The sequence below is a fragment of the Panthera tigris genome, chromosome E2, assembly GCF_018350195.1.
Source record: "Panthera tigris isolate Pti1 chromosome E2, P.tigris_Pti1_mat1.1, whole genome shotgun sequence".
NCBI lineage: Eukaryota > Metazoa > Chordata > Mammalia > Carnivora > Felidae > Panthera > Panthera tigris.
Window position 1 is genome coordinate 15,751,086 of NC_056674.1, and position 16,010 is coordinate 15,767,095.

The window sequence follows — 16,010 nt, forward strand, 5'->3', positions numbered from 1 at the left end:
TGGGTATTAACATACGGAGGTAAATAAGTTATGCAAATGAGTTCTTGTGTCTTGGGATTAAATTTCAGTGACAGCTTCATAGGCAGGAAAAAAAAAAGGTATGTTTAACCTCAAATAATTTAGCTTGAAGACGGTGTTTTCTGGAAAATTAGGTTAGGTGACTCAGAAGTATCTTTTTTTTTTTTTTTTTTAGAAGTATCTTTAACAATGATAAAGACACTATCTCCAAAATGCTCAGAGAGAATCTGAATAAAACAACTTTATGAAATGCGAGTGTGTGGACAAAAGCCATCATTCTAAATTAACATATTATCTTCTGCATGTGATTTAAAAAATGTATCCAGCTGGCTCAGTCCATGAAGCGTGTAACTCTTGATCTTAGGGTTGTAACTTCAAGTCCCATGTTGGGTGCAGATCACTTAATAATAAAATCTTTAAAAAAATGTATCTATAACTAAATTATTGAATATTATAAGAAGCCATGAAACTATTTTATGTGTGTCCCCAAATATTTGATATATATTTAAAAAAAAATTTTTTTTTTAATGTTTGTTTATTTTTGACAGAGAGGGAGACAGAGCATGAGCGGGGGAGGGGCAGAGAGAGAGGGAGACACAGAATCCGAAGCAGGCTCCAGGCTCCGAGCTGTCAGCACAGAGCCCGACACGGGGCTCGAACTCACAAACTGTGAGGTCATGACCTGAGCCGAAGTCAGTCGCTCAACCGACTGAGCCACCCAGGCGCCCCTATTTGATATTTTTATATATATACTTTATATACTTAGTTTACACACATACATTTATACAAATATACACATCTATAAAAAGCCCTGTTTGAGTCTTATCATAGGGAAAAGTGGGTTTTTGTTTGTTCAGTGTTATCATATATTCAGGCATATCATCTGAGCACCTACTGTGTACTGGGCCCCGGGTGGGGCTCATGGCACCTCTGCTCTCCTGGAATTCTCAGTCCACCATGGGGGACAGAGAGGAAGCCAGCCGCCAGGAAATGATGCTCTGATGTACCCTGGGACAGGTGCCGCAGAAGGGAAGAAGCATGAGGTCAGTGGAAGGGATGAGCCTGGTGTGGGCTTGACCGAATTTCCCCAGGGATGGCGTGTCTGGGTTAAGACCTGAGAGGTGGTGTTATGGGTCCCCTCCCATCAAAAAGATGCTGAAGTACAAACCCAGCATCTCAGAGCGTGACCTTATTTGGAAACAGGGTCTCAGACAATGAGGATGGACCCTCGTCCAGTAACTGGTGTCCTCATAAAAGGGGGAAACGCCAACACAGAGACGCGCCCACAGGGAGGAGGCTGCGTGAGGACGAAGGCGGACGCTGGGGAGATGCATCTACAGACCACGGAGTCCAACACGTGGCCTGCAAATCTGCAGCAGCTGGGAGACCAGCTGGAACAGGCTCCCCTTCGCAGCCCTCAAAAGGAACCGACCCGGCCAGTGCCCTGATCTCGGACATCTGACCTCTGAACCGTGAGACAGTACATTTCTGGAGTCGAGCCGCTCAGTCTGTGGCACCTCACTGCCGCGGCCCTAGTAGGTACGCACGCGGGGGAAGGACAGCCAGAGCGGCTGCCGTGGTGGAAGAGCAGAAGGGGGTCCGCAGGGACTGACCCTCTGGCCACCCTGAACAGTGGGGGTCTCGTAGTATCTTACGGGGTTGCAGCGAGAACGCGACGAGATGCATGGCGCGTACGTTCACTGAAGGAGCACCCAGAGCGCCAGGCAGCCGAGACATGGCACCCGTTCTCCAGAAGAACGAGAAAAGTGACCGAATGACGGCAGGGGCCAGGTCTAGTTGGGAAGGCCCATCTGACGAGGTGGCATCAGACTAAGCTTCCCGGAGACAGCCCTGAGATCGGGGGTGGGGGTGGGGGTGGGGGAGTTCTCCGGGCACTAGAGAACCCCCGGAAAGGCCCTGAGGTTGGCCTAGCCTTGGTAAGCATGAGGTGCAGCAGAGGCCAGTGGAGTGGAGAAGGGAGGGGGCGAGCGGGAGGATGGGAGGCCAGAGGAGGGAGGAAGCCAACCGAGCAGGGTCTGCGCAGGAGTTTCGGCGAAGCACATGCCGCAGCCGGTGCCTGGTACTTGTGTGCTTGGTCAACGGAGCCCTCGTCATCCAGCCCGGGGGTGGAGGTGAGCGGAGGGTCAGAGCCTAGACTCCCGCGTGTCCCTGGCTGTGAGTGATGCGTGTGAACCGGACTGTCGGTGTGAGTTGCCCAGCCTCTCCTGCGGACATCTGCAGGGTCACGTTTCTGTCTTCCTGACACCTGTCTCCTTCTGAGCTCTGCGTCATCCACACATTTGAATGGTCCACCCAGGTCATGAAAGACTTTACAAAGAACTGGGGGAGGAGGGCAGATCCCCTCACACCCAATGGAAGAGGAGCCTTGGACCACTTCTATCCCTTACCAGCTGAGTGACTCGGGGCCTCAGTTGCCTTATCTGTAAAATGGGGTGAATGGCAGGTCTGCCTTACAGAGCTGTTGTGAGGACTCAGGGAACTAATTCACGTACAGGAGCTTAGAACCGAGGCTGGCACACAGTGAGCACTCAGTAAATGTGAGGTATCGTCTTCTAACTTAAAACAGAAATCCTTCCCTAATGCACACTCTTCCCCTCTCTTCTGCTCTACAGTAGAGCAAAATGCCTCAAATGAGCTGAGCACACAGTTTCCTCCCATTCCACCCTACCCTTCTCTCCTGCACCCTGGGGGACCTCCATGAGGCTCAAAGCGACGCCCAGCTCACAGCCCATCATGCCCAGGCTCCTCACCCGGGCTCCTCCTATGCAGAGCATACTCTCTGCACACTGAGGACTCTGGCCCCGCCCTGCACTCCCCCTTCCTCTCTACCCACACTCCCGGCCTTGGGGTATGCCTCTAGCCTCGTGCCCCTGTGAGACGACACCCAAATTTCCCCCTCCAGCCTGACTTCTCCCCTCAGCTCCAGACTCCTTACCCCGCCTCCTCCTTGATGTCTTCTGTGCTTCGCGAACGTAACCCGCCCGGGACTCTCCCCCAGCCAAGCCTGCTCCTCAGCTCAGCCCTCACCTCAAGGCAAGCCTGCCCTTCCGGCTACAGGACCTAGAGTCTTCTTCAACCTCGCCCTTCCTCTTAACCCTCGTCCGGTCTGCCAGGCAACCCTGGCGGCTCTCCTTTCAGCTCATCCATCCAGAAGCCACCTCCTCTCCCTTCTCAGCCTCCATCCTGCTCAGCCTTCCCCAAACCCCGTCTCCTGCATAGCAGCTCCTTGAAGGCTGTGTCCCTTGGGCAGCCAAGGGGCCCTGTGAACACCCAACTAAGGGATCTCTGTCCACAGAGATGGTGTGGGACTGGCACAGCATCCTGCTGAATGAGTGAGTGAGGTGTCCCCTCCTTCCCCACCCAGAGACGTCTGGCTTGGCTCTTGTAGAACCTTGCTGGGCGTCCAGGCACTTACTTCTTTGGGTCAGTGAAGGGGAGTGGCCGTGGCGGGGGCTCGTCTGCCCTCTTCCACCCTGTGGGGTGCTTATTGCGAACGGGTTGCTTGGAGAAGAAGGACTTGGGGACGGAGGCGGACAGCTGGAAGGGGCTGGGCTGGGCCACCTGGGAGGGCCGAGGGGTCTCTGTGCTGGCGGTTTTGTAAACCTGAGCAGGGTAGCCGGCCCTGGAGCTCACGTCACTGCAAAGTAAAAACAAGAGAAATAAGCAATCAAGTATGTTCCCCATTATGCAGAACTGATCTGTTTAAATGTACTCTTAGGAAACAAAAAAATTCCTTTGCACAAGAGGTATACAAATACATCGCTGCTGTGGAAAGTTCCAATACAGAAATCTATATAGGGAGAAGGCCAAGTTGCCTAGGAGGTCCCCCCCCCCCGCCCCCCAATCCCACCCCAGGAATGCCCTTCTGGCACATTTGGTACCACTGGGAATCCAAAACAGTCACCCCCTGTGGGTGGATGCACCCCGAGATTCCCTGTCTCCTGGGCACGACTTACATAGCTAGAGGTGGGGGTCCTACCTGTCTCTAGGGGTAAACAAGGTTTACAGTTTGCCGGCTCTCTCTCTCTCTCTCTCTCGGTCACTCGTGCTTTCTCTCTCTCTCTCTCCCTTTTCCTATGCATTACAAATACACACGTGAATACAATCAGAGAGGTAGAACCTTTTACTTTGGGGGGGGAGCATGAAGAATTTTTTTGGGGGGTAGAGGACTGTATTTTTATATAAGCGGAATGACATTAATACATTGTTCTGTATAACTTGCTCAGTAGCCTCTTCATTCAAATATTTTTTGAGCACTCGCTATACATCAGACACCATTCCTACTGATCTAATCTAAAACCCCAGCTCAGTATCTGAAATGCTGGATTCCCACGGAATTAACACTACACTGAACCTCATGCTGCTGACCAGACCCCAGCTGTTGGGGACCCACCTGTTTATTCCACTGAGACAAAGTGACTTTTAAAACTTAAATTAAAAAAAATTTTTTTTATGTTTATTTCTGAGAGAGAGAGAGAGACAGACAGAGTGCAAGCGGGGGAGGGGCAGAGAGAGAGGGAGGCAGAGATTCCAAAGCAGGTTCCAGGCTCTGAGCTCTCAGCACATAGCCCAACACGGGGCTCAAACCCATGAACTGAGATCATGACCTGAGCTGAAGTCGGATGCTAAACCGACTGAGCCACCCAGGCGCCGCCCCCCTCCCCCAATTTTTTTTTAATGTTTATTTTTGTGAGAGAGAGAGAGAGAGAGAGAGACAGAGCACAGGCAGGAGAGGGGCAGAGAGAAGGAGACACAGAATCTGAAGCAGGCTCCAGGCTCTGAGCTGTTAGCACAGAGCCTGATGAGGGGCTTGAATTCACGAACTGAGAGATCATGACCTGAGCTGAAGTCAGATGCTCAACTGACTGAGCACCGAGGTGCTCCTTAAAAAATTTTTTTAATGTTTGTTTATTTTTGAGAGAGATGGGGTGGGGGAGGGGAGAATATGAGTGGGGAAGGGACGGAGAGAGATGGAGACACAGAATCCGAAGCAGGTTCCACGCTCTGAGCTGTCAGCACAGGGCCCAACGTGGAGCTTGAACCCACAAACTGTGAGATCATGACCTGAGCTGAAGTCAGATCCTTAAATGACTGGTGCCCCTAAAACTTTTAAATTGGGGCTCCTGGGTGGCTTAGCGGGTTAAATGTCTGACTTTTGGTTTTAGCTCAGGTCACGATCTCTGTCCCTGCGTGGGGCTCTGTGCTGACAGTGCAGGGTCTGCTTGGGATTCTCTCTCTTTGCCTCTCTCAATAAATAAACAAACAAGCAACTAAATAATGAAACTTAAGTAAAATTCCAATTCCATTTTAAGTAAGAGGGACTTAGTGAGAAAAGTAATGCCTTTGGCATCTAAGTCAATAAATCCTTTTTGAAGGTCAATGTAGTAATATGAAGGGGTGGGACTTTTGACTATAATGGAATGAGGAAACTGGCAAATATTCTCTCCCCAGAAAGCACAAAATTGACAAAAACAACCATTTCAGCACTCTGGCAATTGACCAAGGGCATATGGCAATGCAAGAATCATCTATGCTTGGAAAACTGCTGTACTTCAGGTAAGAAAAGAGGGACTCTGTGGCATTTTAGCCTGGGGCTCCTCCCATCTGCCTGCCTAGTTCAATGAGTAAGACATTCTGCTATACCAAAATCTTTGAAATAGCATCAAGCAAACCAACACGTGTGCAATGAAAGTTTCAGAAGGAGAAGAGAGAAAAGGGCAGAAGAAAGATTTGAAGAAATAATGGCTGAAAATTCCAATTTGGTGAAAAAAAAAATCATCTACACATCTAAGAAGCTCCACAAACCCTATCAATGGTAAATACAAAGATATTCACATCCAGGGGCGAGTGGGTGGCTCAGTTGGTTGAGGGTCAGACTTTGGTTCAGGTCATGATCTCACAGCTCATGAGTTTGAGCCCCGCATCAGGCTCTGTGCTGACAGCTCAGAGCCTGGAGCCTGCTTCAGATTCTGTGTCTCCTTCTCTCTCTGCCCCTCCCCTGCTGTGCTCTCTCTCTCTCAAAATAAATAAACATTAAAGTAAAAAAAAAAAAAAGATATTCACATCCAGAAAAAGTTCAAAGTCAAATGGTGAGATTAAAAACCTTGAAAATGTCAAGGGAAAAAGGATTCATCATATAAAGGGAAGCAACAATATAATTAACTACAGACTTCTTATTTGAAACAATGGTATGGAATGACATTTTCAAAGTGTGGAAAGAAAAAACCGCCAACCAAGAATTCTGTATCCAGTAAAACTATCCTTTACACATAAAGGCAAAATAAAAACATTCTCAGATAAAAAGACTGAGAAACTGATTGCCAGCTCATCTGCCTGGTGAAATAAAAAGAAGTCCTCAGGCTGAAAGAAAATGACTCCAGGATCGTCTGGCTGGCTCAGTTGGTGAAGTGTGCAACTCTCAGTTTTGGGGTTGTACTTTGAGCCCCAAGATGGGTGTAGAGATTACATAAAAATAAAATCTAAAAGAAGAAGAAGGAGGAGAAGGAGGAGGAGGAGGAGGAGGAGGAGGAGGAGGAGGAGAAGGAGGAGGAGGAGGAGGAGGAGGAGGAGGAGGAGGAGGAGGAGGAAGAGAAGGAGGAGGAGAAGGAGGAGGAGGAGGAGGAGAAGGAGGAGGAGGAGGAGGAGGAGGAGAAGGAGGAGGAGAAGGAGGAGGAGGAGGAGGAGGAGGAGGAGGAGGAGGAGGAGAAGGAGGAGGAGGAGGAGGAGGAGGAGAAGGAGGAGAAGGAGGAGGAGGAGGAGGAGGAGGAGGAGAAGGAGGAGAAGGAGGAGGAGGAGGAGGAGGAGAAGGAGGAGAAGGAGGAGGAGGAGGAGGAGAAGGAGGAGAAGGAGGAGGAGGAGGAGGAGAAGGAGGAGGAGGAGGAGGAGAAGGAGGAGAAGGAGGAGGAGGAGGAGGAGAAGGAGGAGAAGGAGGAGGAGGAGGAGGAGGAGGAGGAGGAGGAGGAGGAGGAGAAGGAGGAGAAGGAGGAGGAGGAGGAGGAGGAGGAGGAGAAGGAGGAGAAGGAGGAGGAGGAGGAGGAGGAGGAGGAGGAGGAGGAGAAGGAGGAGGAGAAGGAGGAGAAGGAGGAGGAGGAGGAGGAGGAGAAGGAGGAGAAGGAGGAGGAGGAGGAGGAGGAGGAGAAGGAGGAGAAGGAGGAGGAGGAGGAGGAGAAGGAGGAGAAGGAGGAGGAGGAGGAGGAGAAGGAGGAGAAGGAGGAGGAGGAAGACAAGGAGGAGGAGAAGGAGGAGGAGGAGAAGGAGGAGGAGGAGGAGGAGGAGGAGGAGAAGGAGGAGAAGGAGGAGGAGGAGGAGGAGGAGAAGGAGGAGGAGGAGGAGGAGGAGGAGGAGGAGGAGAAGGAGAAGGAGGAGGAGGAGGAGGAGAAGGAGGAGAAGGAGGAGGAGGAGGAGGAGGAGGAGGAGGAGGAGGAGGAGGAGAAGGAGGAGGAGAAGGAGGAGGAGGAGAAGGAGGAGAAGGAGGAGGAGGAGAAGGAGGAGAAGGAGGAGGAGGAGGAGGAGGAGGAGGAGGAGGAGGAGGAGGAGGAGGAGAAGGAGGAGGAGGAGGAGGAGGAGGAGGAGGAGGAGGAGGAGGAGGAGGAGGAGAAGAAGAAGAAGAAGAAGAAGAAGAAGAAGAAGAAGAAGAAGAAGAAGAAGAAGAAGAAGAAGAAGAAGAAAACAACAGATAATGACTCCAGATGATGACCTGAATCCATATGGAGGAAATGAAGGATCCAAGAAAGTCAATTTGCAGGTTAGAATAAGACTATAGAGGGGGCGCCTGTGTGGCTTAGTCAGTTAAGCTTCTGACTTTGGCTTAGGTCATGATCTCGCAGTCTGAGGGTTCAAGCTCTGTGTCAGGCTCTGTGCTGACAGTTGAAATCCTGGAGCCTGCTTTGGATTCTGTGTTTCCCTCTCTCTGCCCCTCCCCTGCTTGTGCTTGGTCTTTCTGTCTCTATCTCAAAAGATAAACATTAAAAAAAATTTTTTTTAAAGACTATAGATTTATGTTTTATTTCTTCTCTAACTTCCTTAAAGATAGAAGATTATAAAAGGCAACAACAGCAACACTATATTGTTGGGCTTATAACAAATGTAGATTTAATAAAATGACAAATATAGCACAAAAGAGGGGGAAAGGAATGTGGCTATACTGGAGAAAAGTTTCTATATTTTATTGAAATTAAGTTACTAAATCTTTTTTTTTAAACAATAAAGTCTTTTTTTTTTTTTTTTTAATGCTTACTTATTTTTGAGAGAGAGCGTGCATGCACGCTGAGGGGAGGGAGGCGCATGGGCAGAGAAGGAGACAGAGAATCCCAAGCAGCTCTGCACTGTCAGCATACAGCCCGATGCCAAGCTCGAACTCATAAACCGTGAGATCATGACCTGACCTGACATCAAGAGCTGGATGCTTACCCAACTGAGCCACCCAGGCGTCCCAAGTTACTAAATTTGAATTACACTGTTAAGATGCATATTATAAGAATTTGGGAAAAATAGCTGAAAAAAGCAGGAGGAATCCAAACAGTACACTAATATACATTATTTAACATGAAGAGTGGCAGTAAAGGAAGAACAGAGCAAGAAAGGTAGTGAACATATAGAAAATGGCAAAACGGGGAATGTAAATGCAATAATTACCAATGATTTCTCTAAATGTGAATGTTTCAATGGCCAAATCAAAAGGTAGAGATGTCAGACTGGATTTAAAAAAAGCAGGCTCTCAGGGGCGCCTGGGTGGCTTCAGATTCTGTGTCTCCCTCTCTCTCTGCCCCTCCTCCACTTGTGTGTGCGTGCGCACTCTCTCTCTCAAAAGTAAATAAACGTTAAAAAAATGTTTTTCTTTTAAAACAAGCAAGCTCTGACTAGATATGCTTTCTATGATTTAGCAACATCTATTCATGTGGCCACAGCTGCAAACTGGTGTGTGTGGGGGGGTGTCCAGGGAGCCATGGAGTGTATAACACCAGGAAGGGATGGCAGGGTGACCAGGGAGCCTCCCCAGGGAGGCGAGGGCATCTGAGCTGAGAAGTGAAGGATGAGTGGCGGTGGTTTAACATCTGACCTCTCAGAAATCCGTGTGACAGAAAAGCCTGTCCAAGTACTTGTAGGCACACACAGGGATGTTCACTGCCAACACTGTATGTAATCAAGTTAGAGGTGCCTGGATGGCTCCGTGGGAGGCTTGTTCGACTCTCGATCTTGGGGCCATGAGTTCAAGCCCCACTACTTAACACAATAAAAACTTAAAAAAAAAAAAAAAAAAACAGTAAATTAGACCCGGCCTGAATATCTTTTTTTTTTTTTTTTAATGTTTTATTTATTCTTGAGAGAGAGAGACGGACAGCATGAGCAGGGGAGGAGCAGAGCAAGAGAGGGACACAGAATCTGAAATAGGCTCCAGGCTCTGAGCTGTCAGCACAGAGCTCGATGCGGGGCTCGCATTCACAGACCGTGAGATCATGACCTAAGCCAAAGTCAGATGCCCGACTGAGCCATCCAGGCGCCCCAGGCCTGAACATCTTTTAACAAGGGATTAACAGATGTTCCAAGTACCCCCATATGATCAAAACCTATGCAGCCAATTCAAAGAGTAAGGTAGGTTTGTTTATGAACGAGGACAGATGTCTGAGTACAAGGCACAGTACAAAGCATGACTCTGTTCTTCCTTTTTTTACATACACAGTTACACTGTATTATTATTGAGTTTTTTTTGTTTTGTCTTTTTTACAAAAAGGAACCATACAGTTTTTCCCTAACTGTGGGCCATTAAATCATTTGAGTGGCTCCTGACCATTATTAAGGGGGAAAAGGCCCCCAAACCAAACAGACTGGAATAAAAAACATCAGTAAGGGTAAGTGCTTTGTGAAGCTTCATTCTGGACATCCGTTGAGGGGTTGTAAATGTAAAATGCTTTCCCTGTTTCGGGTAATGATCAAAAATGTTTGAAAGAGGGGCGCACGGGTGGTTCTATCAGTTGAGCGTTTGACTTTGGCTCAGATCATGATCTTGTGGCTCGTGAGTTCGAGCCCCACGTCAGGCTCTGTGCTGTTAGCTCGGAGCCTGGAGCCTGCTCCAGATTCTGTGTCTCCCTTTCTCTCTGCCCCTCCCCCGCTTGCACTCTGTCTCTTCCTCTCTCTCAAAAAATAAACATTAAAAAACATTTTTTTAAAATGTTTGAAAGAACTGGGCTGCTGCAGGTTTAGAGAAAAATCTCGGGGAGGAGCTTACACTAACTGATTATCTCTGGAGGTAGTAATGATGTGTTCAGAATAAAAGTCAAATGAAACCGTACAAATGGCACAGAGCACAGAGGTGCCGCCTGACACCTCAGTCTCTCCCTGCAACCAAGACCCATCCTTTCTTCTTCTTCAACAGGGAGCTGTGCGCACACAAGCACACGTGTGTGAGAGGGAGTGTGTATCCTTCCCACTTTGTAAAATAAATGGCAGCAGATCATAAGCTTGCTGTGCACCCTTTCACCTTAACCGTACGTTCTGTAGCTCTCTCCGTGTCAGTCCACACGAACCCCCCTCTCTGCAATGGCCGCAGGGGGTCCATTCTATGAATAGATCACCCTAACTTTTACTTTCTACAGCACATTCCTCTACCTTGCCCTCAGGCATGTTCATTCAGCTTTTGTGAGCTGACAAAACAAGAGATGATTAAACCAGGAAGGGAAAAAGGTGAACACCCTTTGTGTCCGCCAGCCAGCCAGCTCCATCCACGGCCTCCTTCGAGATGGGCTTGCCTGGCTTCGGGTCCTGCAGCAGACCTTTTGGGTGTCAGCCTAATCCCCCCTCAACCTGTAAACAGAGGCTGACTTTACTCCTCCTTTGTTTGAGGAAGGTGACCAGACACCTCGCCCAGGGGGCAAATCCTGACTGAGTGAGGCCACTTGTCTGGGATGGGTATGGATGGGTCTGTACTGTATTTCTGCCCAGTGAGCCTTTGGGGAGAGCGTATATGGGCTGTCTGCTGGGTGACTTTGGGAAAAAATTTCTTTGCTAAAAAAACAAACAGAAAACACCTGCAGAAAACATCACCTTCTCTTCCACTGGACACTGTGACTACCTGGTTGAAGGACAGCCACTTTGAGAATGAGGGGAGCCAGCTTGGAGGCTGACGGAGGCAGAACACAAAGAGGAGAAAGAACTTAGGTCTTTGAGTCAATAAATCACCCAATCCTGGCCACCCCCCTAACTTGGCATTTTGTGTTCTGTGAGATAACAGACTGCCTTCAGCCAAGCTGGAATTTTCTGTTACTTGTAGCCAAAGGCATTCCCATGACTGTCTCTGTCTTCAGCTTTGTGAGGCCTCAACACAGAACTATTCCCCCCGCCACCCCGAGCGTGCTGTGTATTTTGACCCAGCCCTGAGGTGGGGCCATGAGCCCAGGTGCCCCATACGGGGTGCAGTTCTTACCCCACCCACCAATCCAGAGTGAGCATGCTCTCTTTCTGATGCACCAGCAGGAACAGGTAGCCCCCTCTGGGCCTCAGCTGTGACTTGAAGACCAGAGGCACCATGGGGTGGGGTGAGAACATGGGCCGTGCTGCCCACCTGACCCGAGTTCCAATCCCAGCTCTGAGTGACACGCTGGGACCTGAGCTCGGGTCCTTCCCCCTCAGAGTCTCAGTTTTCTCCTCTGAGAAATGAGGCAGTGACAGCACCACTTCAAGAGGTCTTGTGTGCACTGTTAACGTGGTGTGCCCAGGGGCTAAAAGCCGGGACTTTGGGCTCAGCCAGGACTGGGGCGGGGGCATCCTGCTCGGCCATCCCACCCCCACCTCCCCCACTGGAGAGGTTATGCATTCATCTGTGTTCTGTCTTAGGGAAGCACTTAAGATTTTGTGGGAGGAAAAGGTTTTGTGGCTTACAAAAAAAGCTGAAAAACCATGGGTTGGATGGAGAAATCAGAGCTGCACTTACACTCAAGTCTTGATGGGTGGCCTAGGGTGGCTGAGCCCCTGCGCAGAAGGAAGAGTGGTGGCAGTGACAGGGCTGGCTGTGCTGAGCCTGTGAGCATGGCCAGGCCCTGCCCCAAGCATCTTCATTGAGTTGTCCTGGCAACCCCCTGAGGCAGGAACCACCACCAACCCCGTGTTTCAAGTGGGAAACCAGGCCCCAGAGAGATTAAATAACCTGCCCCCAAAATGATGCAGCTGGTAGGGATGGAGCCAGGATGCAAACCCAGTCTGGCTCAAGAGACCCCGGCTTTGAACCCCAAGCCTGTACTTTCAACAACTGCAGTCACGACAGATATGTAATACGTGCAAACAAAGCCTGGCAGCAGCTGCTATTTTTGGAGCCGGCTACGTCGCAGGCCCCGTGCTAAGTACTTTCAGTGCATGATGTAGGTTCACTGTGGCAGCCTTAGACCACAGATCCTATCATTACTCCCATTTTACAGATGAGAAAACTGAGCCTCAGAGAAACTAAGGAGCATGATGGAGATCACACGGTTGGGTCAGCTTTGGAGCTGTGATCCGGACGCAGGCAGTCAGAGGCCAGAGCCCAGGAATCCCTCACTGCTTGGCCTTAACTGCTAGACCAATCTTGCCCTCTCTCCCTAGTGCGTGGCATGACCTTGAGAGTTCAATCAGTCCCCGCGTGTGGCTGGAGTTATCGTGTAGGAGTCTCGAGTGGCCACATTCCACTCAGTGGCCTGGGAGCAGAAGTGGCAGGTCTGCAGGGAGGATACGGGATCAGAGTGATGCAGAAACCCGCCAATGCTCACCCCCTCCACCCCCACGCCCATCGCCGTAGCAGTCTCCTCCTGCCCACTCTCACTGAACACAGCCAGAGAGAGCCTGTGAACACCGAGTCAGATCGCAGCCCGCTTCTGCCCAGGACTCTCTGTGGCTCCACCTTACTCAGGGCAGAGGCAGAGTCCTCCCCTCTGCCCACAAGGCCCCACACCATCTGGCCTGCCCCTTCTGCCCTCAGCTCCTCCCACTTATTGGGCTCCAGCCAGGTGAAAGGGAAGCTGTTCCCAGACAGAAACATTTTCACCTCAGGGCCTTTGCACTGCTCCCTCCTTTCCTTTAGAGGGCTTGGGTTCCTCTCCCAGGCTGACTGTGATTCTCCCAAGTGGATCTCTGTTGTGTGTGACCCCAGTGGGTTCCAAGGCCCTCACATTACCTTTAAGAGCTGTGCCCCCAGAAGTGTAGCCCAGAGACTCCCTCTTGGCACAGCCTGGGGAGGCAAAGCCACGTACTTCCTGCCTGGCTGTGTCAGCTCCACGTGGAGTGGAGAGCCTCTGAGTGCCCCTTCACAGCTCTGCAAACCCAGGGAGCTCTGCAGCGTGTGCTGCCTCAGGAGAGGGCGGGGGGCCAGGTGGCTGCCCGCCTGGGATCACTCAGCCCACTGCGGTGCCCACAGCAGGCGCTGGCGCCTGGCAGTGCGCCTGGAAGCTGGGCTCCCATGACGAATGTCTGGGGAGAGAGTCTGCGAAGTCACTGAAATCATCGATGGGCACAAGCTGCTACAGGCTGTGGCGGCTTCCATGGCGGGGCCGGAGCACGGGGAGGGACCGGATAGGTGTTTCCCTGCTCGGCACGGCCCATCCCCCTGGTGGCAGTCCCTGAGTTTTGTGGGCAAACTCAATCCCTTCTACCTTTCAAATAGTCCAGAGTAATCTTTTTAAAACTAAGTCAGACTGTGCATTCACATGCCTCCCATGGCTCCCATGTCCCTCAGAATCAAATCCCAGCAGCTGACCATGGTCAGTAAGCCTGCCAGAACCGGGTTCCGGCCTACCGTGCACAACTGACCTCCTGTCACTCTCCCCTTTGCCCTGTCCGCTCCTCCCTCTCTGGCCACTTGATCATTTTTTTTTTAATGTTTTATTCATTTTTGAGAGACAGGCAGAGAGAGAAGGGGACAGAGGATCCGAAGCAGGCTCTGCGCTGACAGCACAGAGCCCGATGCAGGGCTTGAACTCACGAACTGTGAGATCATGACCTGAGCCGAAGTCAGACATTCAACTGACTGAGCCACCCAGGCGCACCTGCTTGGCCATTTCTTAAACACTGCAAATGAGTTCACCTTCACTGTCGTGACATTTGCTGTTTCTTCTGCCTGGGTCAATCTCTTGCTTCCTACAAAATAACAACCTTGTAAGAGGCCTTCCTGGCCGTCCGTCCCGTTACCTAAGAGTAATGTGCCTCCCGGGCTGACCCTGCCCCAGTCTCTTCTCAAGAACCTCACCACCCTGTCTGCAGCAGCCTCCTGACACTCAGCAGTCAGCCTCGACTCTTTGCTCCCTGGTACCATCCTGGACCTGTGTCTCCCTCGCTCCTGGTGTCCTAGCAATGCCACTTTGTGATGCAGGCGTAGCTGCTCTGTCCTCTGGTCCAGACCCCTTCCTTCTCACTCATATCTCCGCCTCAGCCCTGTCCCTGAGGCTCTGCCTCCAGTCTCATCTCCAGCACTATCTTTCAAAACATAAATCCGCCTGTACTACCCTTTCTGCTGAAACCTCTCCTTGCTGCCCACAGTTCTTGGGATCGAATCTAAACTCTGTAATGTGGTGGACAGGGCCCTGCATGGTCTGGCTCCTGCTGACTTCCCCAAAAACCTCTTATCAGCTGGCCCCTCAGTTTCTACCCTTGAGCCAAGGGGCCTGTGTTCAGTGACCTACAGCATCCGCCTTCCTCTCCACCTCAGGGCCTTTGCACATGCTACTCCTTCCCATTCATCGAGACATCCCTTTTACATCCCATCTTTCCTTTCCCCCCTTCCCCCCGCTTCTCTCTTTTTAAAAAAAAATTGTACAGGGGTGCCTGGGTGGCTCAGTCAGTTAAGTGTCTGACTCTTGGTTTCAGCTTGGGTCATGATCTCACGGTTTTGTGAGTTTGAGCCCCACATCGGGCTCCGTGCTGACGGTGCAGAGCCTGCTTGGGATTCTCTGTCTCCCTCTCCCTCTCCCTCTCTGCCCCTTGCCCACTCCTGCTTTGTCTCTGTTGAAATAAATACCTAAAAAAATTGTATAATAGCTGACACACAGAGCAGTGTACAAAGTATATGCATATAACTGAAGAAACAGTTACAAAGCAGACACCATGTGACTGCATCCTGGGTCAAGAATATATCATCAGCCCCTGGGAAACTACTCACTTGCTCCCACCTCCTTATTGTTCTTATCTTTGGCAGAAATGACCCTTCCTCATTGAACCTACCTTTGCCCCTTGGGCTAGATTAGACACTCCTTTGAGTCCTGGACCGTATCCACTCGTGGATCCCAGTGGGTCTCCTCTGCCGGCTTTCCCCTAGCACAGTTCATCTATTACTTTGATCATTATTTGCTTGCTGGCTCCCCGGTACCGGGTCAGTGCCAGGACAGCAGGGGCCGTGTGTGCCCGCAGCGCCCAGCAGAGGGCCAGGCACACAATGAGCACTCGCTGTGTGAATAAACACGGGTGCTCTATTACAACGTGCTGTGCAAGCAGAGACCGGGGCAGCTATGCAGCTCGCGTGCCTGCCCTCGATAGCAGGCTGTCATCCCAGCTCAGCCCAAGGGAAGAGATAAACGAGAGCAGATGCAGAAGGCCGGTGGGCTGACCGGTGTGAGGGGCAGCGCGGGCCGGCGGCAGGTGGAGGCACATGTGGGCCTCTTGGGCTCAGGTGCTCAGCGACCAACTGGGAACTTGGTTCCCCCGCCAAGACGGGAAAGTTGTGGGAGGGCAGCCAAGTAAAGCCCACACATGGGACTTGCACACCTTCTCTATCTGGGATGCCCTGCCCTCCTAGTCCCCTGGCTCGCATCAGCCTCTTTGTTCTAGGAAAGCCTCTCACACAATGGGGTCTGGCCCTTCCTCTGGGCTCCCGCATCCCAGGTGCTTCCCTCACCTTGGCCCTGACCACTCTGGGAACAGGTGTGTCTCCCCTGTTGGACTTTGAGCCCCGAGAGAGCAGGCCTGGGGCTGTCTCAGCCATCTTGGTGTCCCCAGAACTGCCTGAAAGAGGCATGGCC

General features: G+C 51.0%; 1 protein-coding gene across 9 annotated transcripts in view; it reads right to left on the minus strand.

Moving 5' to 3' along the window:
• Positions 1–16,010, minus strand: part of SIPA1L3 (signal induced proliferation associated 1 like 3) — a 238,350-nt gene that overhangs the window by 20,251 nt on the left and 202,089 nt on the right. For all 9 annotated transcript variants that reach the window (XM_042969314.1, XM_042969309.1, XM_042969308.1 and 6 more), the window contains one exon: positions 3,455–3,676. In XM_042969314.1, the coding sequence (XP_042825248.1) occupies positions 3,455–3,676 (222 nt within the window). The remainder of the gene's footprint in view (positions 1–3,454; positions 3,677–16,010) is intronic.